The sequence below is a fragment of the Sinohyriopsis cumingii genome, chromosome 1 (genome assembly GCF_028554795.1).
Source record: "Sinohyriopsis cumingii isolate HCF-2022 chromosome 1, ASM2855479v2, whole genome shotgun sequence".
Taxonomy (NCBI): domain Eukaryota; kingdom Metazoa; phylum Mollusca; class Bivalvia; order Unionida; family Unionidae; genus Sinohyriopsis; species Sinohyriopsis cumingii.
In genome coordinates this window covers 38,378,400-38,397,391 of record NC_142961.1, presented here as the reverse complement: position 1 = coordinate 38,397,391, position 18,992 = coordinate 38,378,400, and the positions used below count along the sequence as shown (strand labels likewise).

Sequence of the window (18,992 nt, the reverse complement as noted above, 5' to 3'; positions counted from 1 at the left end):
TCTCAGCATAAAATAGTCCTGCAAGCTTGTGGTCACTGATGATATTGATTACATTGACTTCCAGATGTGGGCAAATTCTTCAGGATAATTTTTTCCTTTGTCATATACTATTGTTTATAAATGTTTATTTATCTTTAATTGCTTCAATCACATGTAATTTTATAAAATGCATATTAAGTTAATGTTTCCCAATATTTTTAATTATAACTCTTATCTATTTTGTAAAGAGATGCACTTCAGTAAGTATAGTTCAGATTTTTGTCAGTATGTGGATAAAGGGATTCAGATGCATGCAGCAGAGGTCATACTTCCTTCAACTATCATGACAGTTGATTAGTTAGCCCTGTTGAAACTAGTGTTGCTTGGAAACAATAGAATCAAGTATATATCCTGCTTAGGTTAGAATCACAAATACATTGACATAAAAGATGGATGGTACAGCATAATAGATGCTATTATGAGAAACTCTGATTCCAGAACTAGAGGTGTTATCAATGTGTCATTTATACTTTATATGTGAAATAATGTGGTTGGGTATTGGTACCTAGAAAGCCTCAGTTTTGCAGGGAAATTTTTGGAGTTTCATAAATGTATGGGTTTGGTCTCTTCTGTTAGCATCTGTCTTATAACTTCCTTATCCTTATAATATATTGGTTATGGTATAAATATGTGGTGGTAGAATATGTCCAAGAACCTTTTTTTTATTTTATTAGCTCACCTGTCATTAGGCCAGGTCAGGTGAGCTTGTGGTATGTTCCTTAATCCATCATTCATCATCCATTTTCTGTTCACAATAGCTGTTTACAACTTCTTTTTAAAAAAATGCTCAGCAGAATTTAGCTAAAATTGAAAGAAAACATCCTTCAGGAACATAATTTACCTAAAATTGAAAGAAAACGTCGTTCAGGAACCATTTTTGGCTTTGTTCAGCTGATACTCATTCACCATCCGATAATGTAACCATTACAAAGAAATAGAACAAACATTTCAATTTCTTAAAAACTGCAGAAATGGAATCAGCTAAATTGCTTAGAAGCATCCTGGCATGAAGGGCCGTCATGTTTGTTAAAATGACATTGATCAACAATCAGACACTTAAACGATTCTGTAAACAACAATTTCTGAAAAAAGTGCTAAACGAATTTGACAGTAAGCATCCTGGCATGAAGGTCAAGTTCATTAGAATGATGCTGACACAGCCAGATATTGCTGCTTTTACTAAAAATACAACAATTTTCAAAGGATTTCTCCAAAGCAAGAATTGGATCCAACATAATAGAAAGTGTGAAGACCTTTCAGATTTATGCATACCATGATGATATACCATAAGATATGACCACCATTTCTATAAAATGTACGACGATTCTAAAAAAATTGATAGAAAACCTTTTGTATTGCCAAGCTAATGTATATACTTTATGGCTGGTGCTATGAACAGTTTATAATTTCTAAGTTTTAAGTTTGGGCCAAGTAGCCTGGGTGACAGATAAAGGGGATGATGGTGGTTATATTAACAACTTGTCCTTTTTATGCTGAGAGAGTGATCATATATATTGGTTTCAGATGAAATATAAATCACGCCATCATTGTAGCAACTATTTTCTCCAGCCTTTTCTTTGCCCCGAACAGTTTCAGTATGCATGTGAATTTGCTATTTACAAGCTGACATGTCATTGTCAGTTACACAAGTGAGCAATATCAGGCCAATTTTGCCTTCATGAACACGTTTAATCTCTTCATAAGCTCTTGGTTCTGTTGCATGTTGGTTGCTGCCAATTTTCCAGACTAAGTGCATTTTTTGACAGAACATTTGTATTTAAATACTACTCTTGGATAGATTGTTGGAAAAAAATTGTAAAAGAAAGCTTAACTTGAGTGCATAAGCTTGTGAAGTGGAAGGTGTACAGTATTTTTAAGGACCTCTTGCAGAAAAGACTTATTGTGCATGCTTGGTGACTGGTACAGTTATATATAGCTTCTTTCATGTTTCAGATCATAGCCAAATTTCTTTTAGAATAATAGAAATTTTCATTAATTTTGGAGAGTACTTCGACTTAAAATAAGTGTATTATTTTATTTGCATTAGTTTGTGAAACTGTTTGGTGTTTAAAATTGTCCATCTGTCTGTCTGCTGTCTTTTTGGTTTCCCCAGAGTAATATGAGTTGCCATCCACCAGGTTTTCAAACACTGGGGAAGGCTTGCACTTGGGTTAGGAAAAACCTTGTTGATTATTTCAAAATCTCAACTATCATGGTCACTGTAACTGCAAGAACAAAAATAACTTGAATTGTCCATCTTATGTAGCTATCAGTCCTTGTGGAGGATTTGCAAATGCAGTAAATAAGAATCCATTCGATTTTGGGGTCAAAAAGTCATGGGTCATCTCAGTTTTGGAGATTAAAAATGGTTATTACATAAAATATTGAGTTCTCTATCATCAGTATTTACCAGACTTTGTGGATTGCCTACACTTGCAGGGTTCTTACGGTCTTTGAAGGTCTTTGACAGTTTGGGTAAAATGAGGTAGCATTTTCATAGCCTTGAAAGTTTGGGAAAATCGAGCAGATTACCCTGAGGTCTTTAAAAGTCTCTGAAAATTGAAATAAACCCAAACATTTTAATTTCTTTCCATAATCACAAATAAAATTGTCCAAGGTTGTTAGATTTGGATGTAGTCGTGTTTTCCTTGTTTCTTTCTTTTGATTAATTATTGTTTGAATTTCATCATTAAACAATATTGTAGTAGTTTGCTTTATTTGTTTTCTCATATAACATAACTTGTATTCTAAATGTTAATGAAAAGATGTCTTGGAAATCTATGTTTGTGGTGTTGAAAGTTTAGGAGAAGTCTTTGAATTTATAATTTAGAATTCTGTATGAACCCTGACTTGGTGTTAGGAAGAATCCTATCAGTTTGGGGTCAAAAGGTTAATGGTCATGGTCATCACTGACTGAAAGAAAGAAAATTAATTCTCTTCACTATAATATTAGTTCTAAATCACATATCTGGCCCAAACTTTGTGGCTGTGTTACATTTGGGTTAATGAAGTTGCTGACTGAGTGAAGAGAAATGGTTTTTGCACACTAATTTGAGTTCTGCTTAAGATACAAGCACCAGACTTTGTGAATAACTTGCATGTGAGATAAGGAAGAACCTTATTGGTTTTGGGTGTGTAAAAGGTCAGTGGTCAAGGTCAGTGACTGGAACTTGTACTGTGCAGAAACATTTGTTCTACATCACAGACCTAGACTAAATGTTGTGGATGGCTTGTGTTTGGAGTAAGGAAGAAGCCATTTTATTTTGGAGTCAAAAGGTCAATGTCAATGTAACTGAAAGAAGAAAATTGGTTTTTGCTTAATAATTTCAGTTCTAGACCATGTTACCTTGATCAGAGTTTATTGAGGGTTTGCACTTAAGTTATATCAGATGCTTGTAGTTTTGTTTTCAAAGGTCAAGGTCATTGTCACTTAAAAATGTGGATTTGCAAGTAATTTTTGTTCTTAGAGTGGGTTACTTGATCAGACTTTGTGGATGGCTTGGGTAATTTATGGAATAAAAAAACTTCTAGAGATTCTGGAGTGTAAAGGCTGTAGGTCATGGTCATAGTAAGTTGTAGGTGTTGGTTTTGGTAAGTCTAACAAGGCCATAATGTGGATATAATGTGCTTACGCATTGAAAAATACTGAAATTTCTGTTTTTACCAGTTCTGCAAATGGTTACAGATTTTGCTAGCCTAAGACCAAACCAATACTTGTAAGTACATGAATTATAGTTGATGATCTTAACACAAGTTACTGCACTTGGAATTATTTGGTTATTTGATTTGTGCATTTTTATATAGATTTTAATTTAGAAATAGTGTTGTTTTCTAATCTGTGTGATCAAAAGACATTAGAAAATTTCACTTCATTTTAAGGGCTGTAGTAAAATAGTTGTTATATTTCCTCTCTTTCGTACTCATTTGTTTTTTTTTATGCCCTATCTTTGTAACTTTTACAATTGCTGTTTTTCTTTCTCAGCAAAATTATTTCATAGTTAATACTAATTTTCTTCTACATATTTCACAGATTCTACAATTCCAGTATCACAGCCTAGCTCATCAGGAAACCTTCTAGATCTCAATGAATTTATGGGTCCTTCCGCACACAGTACATCCACGTTACCCCCTAGAAGCCAATCCACACCTCAGTTACAACAGGTAGTGTGCCATTAGCAATGTTGCATCATTCATTTGAAATTAACTTGTGGTAGGATTCTGTATATGTTGTATATTGTGTGTCATGCGTTATCCTTTTACAATATCTACTTACAACTTCTATTTAAAAGAACAAACTGTTCAAGATAATTTGACCGAATTTGTATGAAAGCATCTTGGAATGAAGCTCTTTTAAATTGATTCCAATGATTCTAATCCACCACCAGATATGGCCACCATTATTTAGAATTGAATATTTTTTAAAGAGCTTCTAAAAACTACACAGAATTTGAGCAAACTTGAAGAAAAGCAACATAGTCTGAAGGCCTTTTAAATTTACACAAATGCTGCTGCTCTGTCATTGAATGTGTCTGCCATTACTAAAAATGGAAAAACTTTTAATGGCTTCTCAGAAACTGCCGAGCACAAATTGACAAAATTTGACAGCATTCAGGTAGTAGACCCTTGGAAATTTACACAAATGATTTGCCACCAGATAATCTCCCCATGCTAAACAATTTCTCAAAATCCACTCAACAGAATTGAACCAAATTTTACACAAAGCGTTTTGGCATGAATTTCACCTAAGGCTTTTAAATCTGTTCAGATCATGCTAGTATGCCATCAAATAAGGCTACCATTACTGAAAATAAAATATCTTTTAAATGACTAAATCCACAACAGAATTTGACCAGATGTTACAGAAAGCATTGTGGCATGAAGGGCTTTTAAGTTGGTTCAAAAGTTGCCTATCTGTCATCAGATATGGCTGCCATCGCTAAAAATGGAAAAGGCTTGAGCAACTTCTGCAACTCTGATTAACAGATTGACAGAATGTACCCTAACTAATTAAACAATTTGTGCCAATGTAGAAAAGCATGTACTCAATTGTATCTCCCCCCCCCCCCAATACTGAACAGAATTTTACAAACTTGTACACAAAGCATCCAGGTATAAGGACCTCAGTATTGGACAAATGATTCTGATGTGCAATGAAATATAGATTAAGATACAAAATGAAATGGGGCTTTGGTGGCTGAGAGGTCTAAAGCACTCGCCTTTACAAATCACTGCTGTCTTACCTCTGTCCATGTGCTTTCGAGTCTTGAGATTGGCCAGTTTGGGTACGTGAGAAAGCTTACCTGTAGTTTCTTGTGGGTCAGTGGTTCTTCCTGGGTTTTCCAGGTTCTTCCTTTACCATTTATACTAACCATCATGTATTGCCTATCATGTGCTGAAAAATGATGATAAATCCAGCTCAGCAAAAAATAAACTAAAGAAACATACACAATCAACAGCATTGGAAGAGACTCAAACAGAAAGCATCTTGCTGATCCAAATTTCTTGACTCACTGCTTGTAATTGGCCACTAGGCAGATGCTAGTCAGATTAGCAATATCAAACCCTTTTGGGTCTCTGGATTAGATGATCAACATGTATCAACAGAGAATTACATATATGTATAACTTGTTTTTGCATCAATGACTTGGTCCTTTTGGTAAATTTTTTGAATGTTTTAAGTTGTTAACATTGTGGAATCATGCCTTTGTATTATAAGGAAGTCCTGTGTTTTTATTTCTTCCCATTTGAGAGTATATATTAAGTGAAGCCTCACTTCAGAGTGTTGGAACCTATAGTAATCGCCTTCTTGTAGCCAGAAAGGTATTCACAGTAATCTAGTAACTTTCCAGGAAATAGTCCTAAGATGAATGCAGCTGTTGATCGACCAGTTATCACTATAATATCAGGTGTGTTTTGTTGATAGTATTCTCTCTGACCATACAGGTCATGTTAAAATTTCAATACGAAGGAATTTGCTTAAACTTATTATCAAATTAAAATAAATTCTTCCATTTTAAATGGATATGTATATTTACGGTCTCGCAGCATGCTTACAGATGTGGTTGTTAACATATCAACTGCATCATTATTTACAATGCAAGGAATTGGTTATAAAAACTATGAATTAAATGATATATCTCATTCTGTACATGCTAAAAAATAGTGGCCTTTGTACATATAGTCTGTCTTTATGGTCCTGGAGTTATGGGAGAGTCCATTTTTGATACAGGACTGAACAGTGATGTGAGCCCTTGCATGCTGTAGGTAGAATAACATAGTTTACACATTAGATAAATTATATCATAAACACCCATGAAGTAAAATGTTGAAACCCTTTAAAGAAACCTAGATCATGCAGATGATGTTTGTTTACCAGTGGTACATAATGTCTCCCATAACTGCACAGTGTTGTATTGAAAATGGACACTTCCATAAATACAGAACCAACGTAGTGGATTATATGTACACATGCCACTCTTATTCAGCATGTATCAAATGAGTGGTGTTGTGTTGCATATTGACACAAGATCTGTAAACCATTCCTGAGCTCGACAAATTAGGCAGTTGTATCTATCTTTTGAGATGCTTGTGTGAAAATTCATTGAGCTTAATACACAATGCATGAAGTATAGTATTAATATAATTTTTTGGGTTTTATTCCAGAATGGAAATTTAGAAGCAAACCTGTTTGATGATTCAGGCAGTACATCAGCCAAACAGCCCAAGTCTGCCAAAGACTCAATTTTAGCATTGTATGGTTCTAACAGTCAGCAGCCACAGCATTTTGGAGTGCCAGGTACTCATCTAATATGATAATTACAAATCTCAAACTTTATGTGTTGGTCAGTTTTGGAAATGATTACTGTAAATCATGCACATCTGTTTGAGCAAAATCCATGCAAAATTAGTCAGTTAAATTCTATATCTTGTAGACAGTAACAATGCATGCATGCACTATATAACTTGTCAATGAGCAAATCGTATAAACTTTGTGTTACAGTATGCTGAATATATTGAAATTGCACAGATCTAATAATGTAATAATGTTTGAATTGCAGTAATTGTTTCTACAAGAGTTTTTGTGTAGAAATTTTGTTTTTACCCTGATACTGTTTTGATACAAATACTTGCATATGTTCATGATAAACTGCTCAAAAGCATTTTACAGCAAATTAATTAGATCTTCATACATTGTAAATTCTGTAGTTTTACTTGTATCAGATAGTGAGCAAGCTCAAAGAACACCATTTCTAACCCAATTTCTACGAAGATTATAGTCATGTTTGGTCACCAGTTCAGCTTGGTTGTAAAATTGTCATATGATATTGATTTCCTGAAATAAGGCAACAGTTTTTGTAAAATTTATCAAAATGCTGTTGCAGCTTGATTGAGATCATAATTGTTTGGTCAGGATTTACAGTTTTGTTAAATATGCAATAAAGCAGAATAAAGTTTGATATATTTGGGTCCATCAGTGGGATAGATGTGTCAGGTTAGGTTATTTCTCCGTCATATTATATTTTTTAAGCAAAGATTCATAATAAATGAATATTCTGAGGCTATTATATACATGTAAGTAGTAAGAAGAAGAGACTAAGGGGACAAATTTTATTTTCCATACATTCCCTGTGATCACTCATGTACTGATCAGTTTTATCTGGCTGTTAGAACCAATTTATACTGTATCCAGGATTTGATCAATTAAAAGTCTTATGTTGAAATGGAATATTTGACTTAGATCAGGCATGCACAACTTCCTTGATAAGCTATTTAATAAAGACATGCCCTATGATGTAAATAAGTGGATAAACTGGGTCAAGGGCTGAATCTGTGCTGTAGGCCATAGGTTGTACATACCTGACTTAGATGTACAGATGCATCAGACATTAGTTTCTGCTTGTTTGTTTCAAAAAGATTATTTCAGGAAACTTTTAGAGGAAATCACACATGATCATAGTTCAGGTATAAAATTACTGATTGGGGCATAAGAGGTCACGTGATGATGATGTATAACTGCATCAGATGATTATGTAATCAGTTACAAGATCTTGGGGTGAGATGATTGCACAGTTGGATGCACAACTGGTGGGCAGGGATATGCAAATGGTATTGAATACAGAAGTAATTACTTTCATTTGTCAAGAAACAATTGTTATATTTGCCAGATGGACATATTGAATCGGGCTATTTTTGGTAAATATTTTGGTATTACCGTATTTCATGTATTTTTCGTACCCTTTAATTTTTCATACACAATTCAGTTATCAAATCATAATTATTTAAATGTATCATAATTTTGCATACATATCGCTTTGTAGTTTTTGAAAAATCCATTAAATCATCGGACATAAAATTTCTACTAAGAAGATTTACGTTTGCAAAAAAGATCGAAAAACCCTTATTGCCATTTTCTTTTTTTACAAAAATTGATAATTAATTGTTGGTGAGAAAATACAATGATTGATTCATAATCTCTCTTACTGTCATTACAATATCTACTTGTGTTTGTTAACAAATGGACAAAGGATTTCACAGACCATACCTTTAAATAGTATCGTTAATCATTTCTCCTTATTAAGTCCGTCACCGTAACAAAACACCACGTGCATTCTAAAATGAGTTCGGAAGCCCTTTGATGTTTTCTTATCCAACAAAAATTACATCTCAGTACATGCCAAAGTGAAGACCATAGACTATTGGTCGACTAGTCCTATTGTTTCATCATATTCATACAAACAATATAAAAACCGTCATTTTCTGTTGTAAATTTGAAAGTCACAGACTCCATTAAATCAATTCGTATATATACATATACTATCTTTTAAGTGCTTGTTCTGTTTTGACTTGGATGTAATTAACATTTTATTGCAAATCTATTTTATGATATGCTCCTCTATTATCCTTATTTGCGAGTTCGAATAACAAGTAATGTATATGATCGCTTGTCCTTGTAACAAATTTTGTATGGATAATGGCTTCAATAGCACATTGACAGATTTTCATTTCCCTAAAGAGAGTCTCATTTCCCAACTGGCAGCCTCACTGATTTGACCTATTCTGTTGATTTTTGCCCTCAGTCTAGTTTCAGCTGGAATAACCAAAGCGTTAAGCACATTTAAGTATCGTGTAAATAGCACTGCATAGCCATGGCATTGTTGTGATAATGTACATCGTAATTAAAACAATAATGAATTGTCGATTTAGCTATGTTTATTGATAATGGAATATAGTATGGTCGTAATAGGTGATGATTATCACAATCGTCAGGTAACTCAAAATACAAAATATTTGCAAAATCTACAAATAAAACCCGCCCTGAATAAATATGGTCTTGTACACTGACAAAATTTTGTTTCATCTCTCTCACACAACACACACATGCTCACTTATGGGATTTCAAGTTCTTTAATTTTTTTTTTTAAATGGCAATTTGATAATGTGATTATTGCTACTGTAAAAATAGAAGTTGCACTTAATTTCTTCACAATGTGGACTTGTATAGTTGTGTACATTTTACCAATAAATAATACCCATAACTAATACATGTTCAGGCCATCTTAATCATTTTGCCAACATTACACAACAGTTACATATGCTCTAAATGCAGACGAGCTTTCAGGCTGAGACATAATCCTCTTCTCTCTTCTCTCTCTCTCTTGTTCACTAATAACAACAACAATCATTTTGAGTATTTTTTTTACTATTGTAATTAGATTCTTGAGTTGAGAGCAGAATGAGACAGAAAATATACATTTACATTGTACCGTTAGGTTGTCGAGTAGCGTGTATTCCGTAGAACTTGTTCTGGTACAATCCCTTTATTTTTCATACATGGTCAGTACCACAAAATGATTATTTGTTTTATATGTAATTTTTTGTACACTGAAATTAATAACATGAAATACGGTATTGATTGAAACTTTTCAATAATTGTAAAATTGGTTTGCATTATATTTCACCAATGAAATCAGATCATGGTGCTTCAGCATGGAGGTACTGTGGTATCATTTGTTTGCAAGCACGATTACATAAAGCCTATAGGAAAATCAATAGTATGTTTAGCATTATGTTTAATGACTCGGGTAGAAAGGATGACGGCATATTTTTTCCTGTTCATATGGGTTTAAATGTGGAACTGAAAGTTTTGCTTTTGCTATGGATGATACATACTTTGAGTGATTCGGTATTTTTGCACCAGACTTTCTTTCTCATTGTGACCATTGCTCAGACTGAAGAAGAATGTATTGTAATTTTAGAGGATAAGTTTTCATTTGTTCAGTATTAATGCGCACAATAAGTGAGTACCTTGTATGCATACTTACAAGATTGGATCCAACTACAAACAACATAAACCCTGATCTGTCATCACATCAGAATCTTTGTTGTTTGTTTTTACTGATTACTTCTAACAAACTGCACAAACCCAGAGCTGATATCTTATTATGTAATGGCAGATCTGAGTCTATGCGGTCGGATCCGACTTATATATGAATGTATACAGTAATTGAAATTAATTTATATGTATTTCTTTGATATAGGTATTTATAAAGTGTAATCACACAAGTTTATGGTCTATAAATGATCCGTCAATTCTCCAGAAGCAAATTGTCTCAGCAAATATTGATAGGATAAGAGTTTAAACCTGTAGCTGTAACCAGATATTTTTAACTGAAATTGTTCAGTTTTTTGCATTAAATGAAGAGTCAATATATAATTGTTTAGAGAAAATGAACTCTTGTACACATTTTCTAGTGAGCGCCAAAAGAGATAGTGTCACAGAACTATTTGATGGTGAGGTGCTCAATATTTGTGAAGGGAATTATTTAATTTCAAGCTTGTTTGCATTTTTTTTATGACCTTGGGCTACATAATTCATGCAGGATGAACATCCTCTTTTGGCCTTTGAATAGTGCCATATTACCTTTCATTTTTTGTACACTTTTTATGAATTATTTTTTCAGGTGTACCTAAAACTAAAGGTAAAAATATTAAAGACAATTTAATTTGAGGTAAACATCCTAATGACTATTGGTGAAACGATACACTTCTGTCATTTATTGAAGCAATTCATGATACACAAGCCGCAATAAGATATGTTGTACATATACATATCAGCTTGATGGTCTTTTCATCATTAGAAGATATGGGATGAATTTGATTAAATTATTAACTGAAAACAAACTAAACCTGTGAAAAGTATTTCAAAATGGCATTGTAGCTCATTAAATGAAGTGCTTTCCCACATAAATTATTGTAACTTATTTAATAAGTGAAAAAATGAATCTGTCATCTAAAATAGACAAACTGTACCGAGCCATTGACCTTTCATATTATAAAAAATAATTCCTTCAGTTGAGTTTACTTAGCTGCACATGAAAACCTTTTTTAGTGAGTGTACACTGCTGCAAGCAGTTCAGTTACAATAAACAAAGACCTTTTTAATGCATCACTGCATGGTGTTAATTAGCAGTGACCTGTATCTGATAGTATTATGTAAGCATTCAGTACATATATAGTGCCACATATGATAACAAATATTGAAATTAAATTGAGTACATAAGTGACTTTTTACATCCAGTACAAATGAAAAGGGACATTTTTTTAAAAGATAGAGGTGTTGGCGGGGAAAAAGGTCTTGCACTTTGTAAAGATCAGGCTGGTGCAAGAGAATAATGACCTAATGCAGGGAAAGAGCATATTGGCATTATGCCACTGTAAATGACCTGGGAGAAACACTGAGTGGACACACCCTGTGAATAGTTCATTTAAACAAAGACCACCTTTATGCATCAACGTGTCGTGTTAATGAATATAAGGAATAGCCTAAGCTTTGGGTACAGATGTAATGCCACACATTAGTGAGATAGGAAAAGGTCAAGTTGTTGGAAGAAAGGACTGCTAAGATGTATATAATGGTATGATGCAGGAATAAAACAGTATGATGCTATGCCATCCTAAAATGGCTTATTGGGAATGCTAGATTTCTTGTATAAGTAGATTTGGGTTGAATATATTGTGCATAATAGACAGTATTTTCAGATATATATGAAAAATTTATTCTTGTTATTGTTCCAAGAGTGGTTACCAAACAAATACATTAAAATATATTCAGATTTGCACACATTAATGTATATGTAAACACAACCTCAAGCCTAATACATGCCACTAGTGCCTATTAAATACCTTGCTTTTGTCTGTATATGGCATCTGATATTTTGTATGTGGCAGTGGCACATTTCTAGTGTGCTTGACCTTCATTCCAGCTTCCATTAATGATTGTTATGGAGGCTTTTTAAGAGACAGATTGCCACCTAGAGGCTTTTTAAGAGACAGATTGCCACCTACCTACCTCTAGCTGTTAGTCAATTATCCCTTAGTTGAAATTCATTGGACTCCCAGTCTATCAAAATCACAGGCCATATGTGCAGGATTAAAGTTAAAGCTTGAATGATAAAGACTGTTTTGTTGACAACTTGATTCACTGATGGTCAGATATCGAGGTAGTTGCATGTACAAGTTTGAATATTTAGAACTTTATCATTCATTTCAGTTTTCTTTTTCAGATTCATTATCTGATTACATCATATTATGAGAACCAACTTGAAAATCCAGCCCTCCCAAGCTAAGAAAGATATTTAACAAATATCTTGGCTTGTTTTACCTGCCACATTGCACTTGGTACCCTGTGAAGGCAGTTTAAAAAAAATATATGCCAGGGTACTTCGATTTCACAGAGTTCATGTTACAATGATAAGAAAATTCTAAATTGCATCTATGGGAGAGTACCCCACTGTAAAAGTGCCTTCCCTGGGTTCCAGGTATGTTTTTCTGGAACAGCCCTCAGTTGTCTAACTTCATCTTAAGATAAACAAATTGATGCCATCCTAATTGCCTAAATTACAGTTTGTATCAGTACTTGACCTGCATCCAATTTTCTTTAGGTTCAGCTGCTTGATAGATTTAGACTGTACATGCTGTTTTTTGTAATTAAATTGCTGATGCCAGCAACTAGGGGCAAGGTTAAATGTTGGGTCTATAAGAGATTTCACTCCTCACTAGACTGAACAGCCTATATGCAGATAGACTGGGAGCCTGATCAGTTAGTGTATGATGGCACATAGACTGTGTCTGTGCCCTTTGCAGTTCAGTGTCCATCATACATAAGCATATATGTGCCATTATTGCTTTCATAAAAGTTATTTCGAGTTTTAATTGCCTGAACAGTTTGTAATCCTGAACTGTAATACATCATTGATTTCAGCTCTGCAAAGAAACATATAGTTTTGGATAATGGTATGAAAGTAGTACTACTTGCCTGTCAGCAGTAGTAGTAAAACAATTATAAATTTTTTGCTGTGTACATTATTTTATTTAACTATGAACTACAGATATTGGCATATTTAATGCATTGATTGGTATCATATTTTACAGCTGAATAAAACAAATGTATTAACTTAACAAAAGACCATAATTGTATAATATTGTATACTCTGATTTTAACCCATAGACTTGATATGGGAGGTAACTGGACATTATTTTCTAATGTATATCATTGTCAAGCTATAGATGTCATCAGTAAGGATGTGTTACATAATTATTACATCAGCCAACTCTTTAACATTATAATGTCATCCAACTGACTTGATATATTCATTTGCTCATGAATGAAATTATCAATGAAGTAAAAAAAAAAAAATATGAAAGGAGCATATTTATTTAAATATTTGTAATTTCTTGCTTATATTGATGCTTAGAAACCTTACTGTTGCTGATTGTAACTTAGAGTACATAATAAACAGGTTATTATGTATGTACTGCTGATATCTATTACATAATAAATAACCTCCTAGTACATAATAAGGAGGTTATTTATATATGTACTTTCAGATATCTCTGGTGGATTCGTTGCGTTGTTGTATGTCTGACTTGCAGGCTCATCAGCCACTGCCAGAACAACTCCAACTGAAATACCACTTAGTACACATACAGTAATGTAAAATATCAATATTTTTCCATTTTTTTTCAAGGACTTGTGGCCCCCACATATACATTTTTGGATACAGGTAGATTCCTTTTCTAATTACTTATTCCACTGAGCACTATCATGATGCCACTTTGCTCAACAACCTGAGTTTTATTGATTCCCTGCATGTCATTCGGCGGACATGGGATCTATACCTTTCTTATATTTTCTTTATTTCAAGCTAACATTATTTTTCACTTATCGTTTTCTTCTGCATTCATGGTCAGAGCATTAAAAGAAGGTGGCATGCTTTGTCAGTGTAATAATATTTTTGATTAGGGAATTCCAATTTATCATTATGTGTTTGCCTTTTTATGTTGGTGAAATCAATTTTTGAAATGCAGTTGGGATTTCCAAGTGTATTATTTCTTTTAGAAATTGGTCATATGCACCAGAAAAAGCTGCTTTAAAGTTAAAATAAAGCTGTTGTAATATCTTACTTAATCATCACTGTTTGTAACACATACAGTCTAACCTTGTTGATCCATGCCCAAAAATCAATGATAAACCTGCCTGTTAGATATATAGAATATTATACAAGCGTTCATTTCAATGACTTCAAGTTTATTAAATGAGTTAAACATTTTCTATCTTTTGCAAGTCTTATCAAGCTCAAGTCAAATTAATTTATTGAGTTTCATAAAATAGTTAATGATATGAACACAAAATTTTGGATTCTCTTTATCTCATCATGAAAAAGCTTCCTTAAAATAAACCTTTTAGGAATTCTTAAGGTTAGTGATTTGGTTGAATGCAGTTAACATTGCAGGTTTGCTATCATGATATGAGATTACAATGATCATGAGTTGGACACTTTTGACTTTGCTTTTCAATAGCAAAAATGATATGCCTGCCACTTAGTGAATAATAAAGATAAACTATGGGTAACAAAATTCTTAATACATTTTTTTCATGTTTTAGATGCTCTTTATTCATACCACAATCTTCATATAGCATGAAATAGCAACTATCAGAAACTGTAGTACAAGGAAAACATTATGTATGCAGCAGATTACGGTGCCAGTTTCATTTATATCATCAGTTAGTACTTTCCTCTGGAAAACATTTAAAAAATTTAGAGTCAGGGTAGATTGATCTTCACAGTTTTTAATTGAATCTGATATTGAGTTGGAAAGAAAGGTCACTATTTCACATTTAAGTAACTTTATCTATATCTATTCACAGTTGTGGTTCCTGAATGTTTGTATGCATAGATTAAATATTGATGTTGGCATAAGAGGTATCCAACTCATTTTCATGTTGACTTAAGATTAGTTTACCTTATGTATTTACCAGTATATCATGACACAATAATATAATTTTAAAAAATCATTAATGCTGAATTGGTTAAAGCAGTGTCATATCAGTGATATGTGATAACATTGGATGTGACAGTCAACATTTATTATAATTTTCTCTTTTGAAATCATTTTCTTTTAAAACAAATTTGGATATAACTTAAAAAATAGATTAGCAGGGCTAGACTGTGATAATAATTTCGGTACTGGTACTTTTCCTCTAGACTTGTTAATGTCTTTGCTTGCTTTTGTGACCAGATAAACTGTGCATAATAATTATTTACTGTCAGTGCAAATGAATAGTGGAATCTTGGAAGAATTGTATATTAAAGTAGCCCTCAACATAAGTTATAGGTTTTGGATTTTTTACTTTTTTGCTGGATCTGTTGGTTTAGTCCAAGTACAAGTGCATTATCAAAAGTTTTATAAATGTATGGCCTGGCTATTTGAGTTGTTCTGTGTTAGCATAAATTTCTGTTTGTTTTCTTTAATGGTGCTGAAGGCAGGACATATTGGTTTTGATGTTTATGTGTCAAGTTTTGGTTTTACACGTCCGTGTTTTGGAGATGTGTATTATGTTTTGATCCTGTCTGTTCATATGTCTCTTTTTAATCTGTTAGCTTTCAAATTTTTTTGTGCGCAAAAGCTTCAGTTCTTCATTACGGTTCATACCTTTGCCAGATTTTGTGATGGCTCACATATGGGATAAGGAAGAAACCTGTCAGTTTCAGGGTCAAAAGGTCATAGGTCACAGTCACTGAGATGGACAAGAATAAAGCGCTTCTGCTTGATTAAATTTGTTCTACATCACATACATGGACCAAACTTTGATGATAGCCTGCACTTGGTTTAAATGTCAATTTTTAGATCATAAGGTAGGAGGTTATGGCCACAGAAATTAAAAAAATGGTTTCTGCACAGTAATATTTTACATTACGGACAGGAACCAATCTTTATGGATAGCTTGAATTTGGGTTAAGGAAGAAGCCTATCATTATTGGGGTCAAACGCCAAAAGACGAAAATGGTTTTTGCATAGAAATGGTGTTCCAACCAGGAATTTCTTATAGAGGTTAGGGAAATAGAGGCAGATTTAGCAAAAGAAGCAGTTTTGTTGAAAGGGCACATTATGTAACAAAGAGCACTTTTGGGTGATAAAAAGATGATATTAGTAATGAAATTGGTAGTAGAAACAGGCCTAAGCATATATTTAAGTTTGTCCTACAAAGTAACATGAAATAAATGGAGAAATAAGAGAAATAGAAAACAACAGATCTAAGGTGTTTTTGATGGTCTCTGGAGAGAGATGCAGAGAGGAGGTCCCTAGAGGGCATAAGATGGATGGCTAGAAGAGCACTGAGGGCAGAGGGGAGGTGGAACAATTCAGATTTATGGTGGGGGAGATTGGAAGGGCACTGAGGGTACTTGGAGAGCTTTAAAATTGGTGGGTGGGCAGGGGGAACACCCCTTATTTTCTCTCTAATTGGATCACTGACATTAGTTCTACATCAAACTCTGTACCAGATTTTGTGGATCGCTTGCACATGGGTGTATGAATAGTCCCTTTTAATTCTGGGTCAGATTGTCAAAGGTCATACATATTAACTGAAGGAATAAAAATGGTTTCTGCACAATAACATTAGATCTGATATTTGCACTTTGAGGTAATGAAAAGGCCTATTAATTTAGGTATTAAAATTTCAAAAGTCAGTATCAATTTATCTTCATCAAAGTTTGTGGATGGCTTGCACATTGGTTAAGAAAGAAGCCTGTTGATTTGGCGGTCAAAAGGTTATCGTAATTATGACTGAAAAAAATAATTCTTTGTATAATAACTTTAGTTTTTGGACCATGTACATTGAATAAAGTTTATGAAAAGATGTGTAAAGTATGGAATAGGCCTATTGATATATGGTTTACATGTTCAAATGTCATGGTCATGGTGTATGTGTGTGTGTGTGTGTGTGTGCGTGTTTTGCAGAATTATTTTTATTTTAGAGAGTAAGTTCCTTGATCAAACTTTGTGGATGACTTGCACTTGGGGTGATAAAGAAATCTATAGATTCTGGGATCTGATCTCTCATTCATGATAAATACAGTAAGAATGTAATGACTTGTGTGCAGTAAATTTAGTGCATATGTATAATTGTTTAATGGTGTGTCAGCTTAATAGTGCTGATTAAAGATAAAGTTCTAAAAATGTAAATATGAATTATCGCAAAGAACATTTCTTACAAAATAAATATAAACATGAAGTATTGCAAAATAAAAGGTAAATATAAAATTTAGTAAAATGTTTATAAAATAAATATATAAATCAGATTTATTTGGTCCTTAAAATGTAGTCAAAATCTATTGTATAAATTGCATTCACACAAAAAAAATCACAATTTGTTTGGGGTGGTGGTGGTGGTATATTATCAGAAAGGTTTCTTAATTTAGTTCACATTACCCCCCCCAAAAAAATTTTTTTATATTGGGTGGAATTATACACTTGACAAAACTGTTTTGCACCGTCACAGCAAGTTTAGTTTAGACTGCATACCATAACCAAAGGTCTAGTTCATCAAGACCCATTGGTCAATAGGTGGTCATGGTTCAACCATGTCCTACGTAAAGGACTGTTCAAACATGGGGCAGATTATTATGCGTCATTGATTATACTTATATTTTAAATTGAAAATATCTCCTCTTGGCATCATTGGATTATCATATCACTGTATATCCATAATGCAACTGTATTGCTAGAAAGAAGGAACAACTTTAGAGATTGAAGGCCAGATAGCTCGGACAGGATCACATGATGCATTTTTAGCTCACTTGGCCATGAGACCAGGTTAGCTTATGGCATGTCTCTGTATCCATCTTTCTGCATGTCTGCCAGTAATTGCTACTTTAAACTTCTCCAAAACCACTTGATCAGTTTTGTCCAAATTTGATAGAAAGCATCATGGCCTGAAGTCCTTTAATGGGGCCCATCCACCATCAAATATGGCTGCTGTTATTAACAATAGAAAAATGTTTTTAAATGGTTTCAAAATATGCTGAACAAAATATGATCAGTTTTACAGAAAGCATCTCAACAGGAAGACCTTTCTAAAGTTTGTGCAAAAAATACCAATCCACTTTTAATAGCAGCCATTGCAGCAAAACAGAAAAGCAGTGTTACAAAAACAATAAACCTAACAACGTGTTTTCCAAAATTGCTGAATACATGTAGTATTTGACCAACTTTGATATAAACCATTGTCTCATAAAGATGTTTCAGTTTTATACCAATGAATCTGATCTGCTGTCAAATATGGCTGCCATTACTAAAAAATGACGTCTCTAAAACTGCAAATTAATATTTGACCAAACTTGACAGAAAGCATCTTGGTATGAAGACCTTTTAAAGTGTTACTCATGGTGCCAGTCTGCTATCTGCTGTTGTATATAACTGTCATTACTAAATATAAAAACTTCTTAAACAACTTCAGAATAACTGCTGGGAAGAATTTTACCAAATTTAACAAGCATCCTGTTACAGAGGGGTTTCAGCTTTGTGCAACTGGTGCTGATCTGTTGTCAGATATGGCCATCTTTGCAGCACAGAATTTACTCATATTTAACTAAAAGAACTTTGGCTTGACT

General features: G+C 33.4%; 1 protein-coding gene across 3 annotated transcripts in view; it reads left to right on the top strand.

Annotated features, from left to right (window-relative positions):
* The window catches only part of LOC149806736 (stromal membrane-associated protein 1-like), a 57,428-nt gene that overhangs the window by 25,248 nt on the left and 13,188 nt on the right, over positions 1–18,992 (top strand). The window contains exons 7-9 of one of the 3 annotated variants that reach the window (XM_089956997.1): positions 4,070–4,200; positions 6,703–6,835; positions 14,067–14,102. In XM_089956997.1, the coding sequence (XP_089813123.1) occupies positions 4,070–4,200; positions 6,703–6,835; positions 14,067–14,102 (300 nt within the window). Of the gene's footprint in view, positions 1–4,069; positions 4,201–6,702; positions 6,836–11,000; positions 11,019–14,066; positions 14,103–18,992 lie in introns of all 3 variants that reach the window. The other 2 variants (XM_089957005.1, XM_089957009.1) reach the window with 2 other exon arrangements.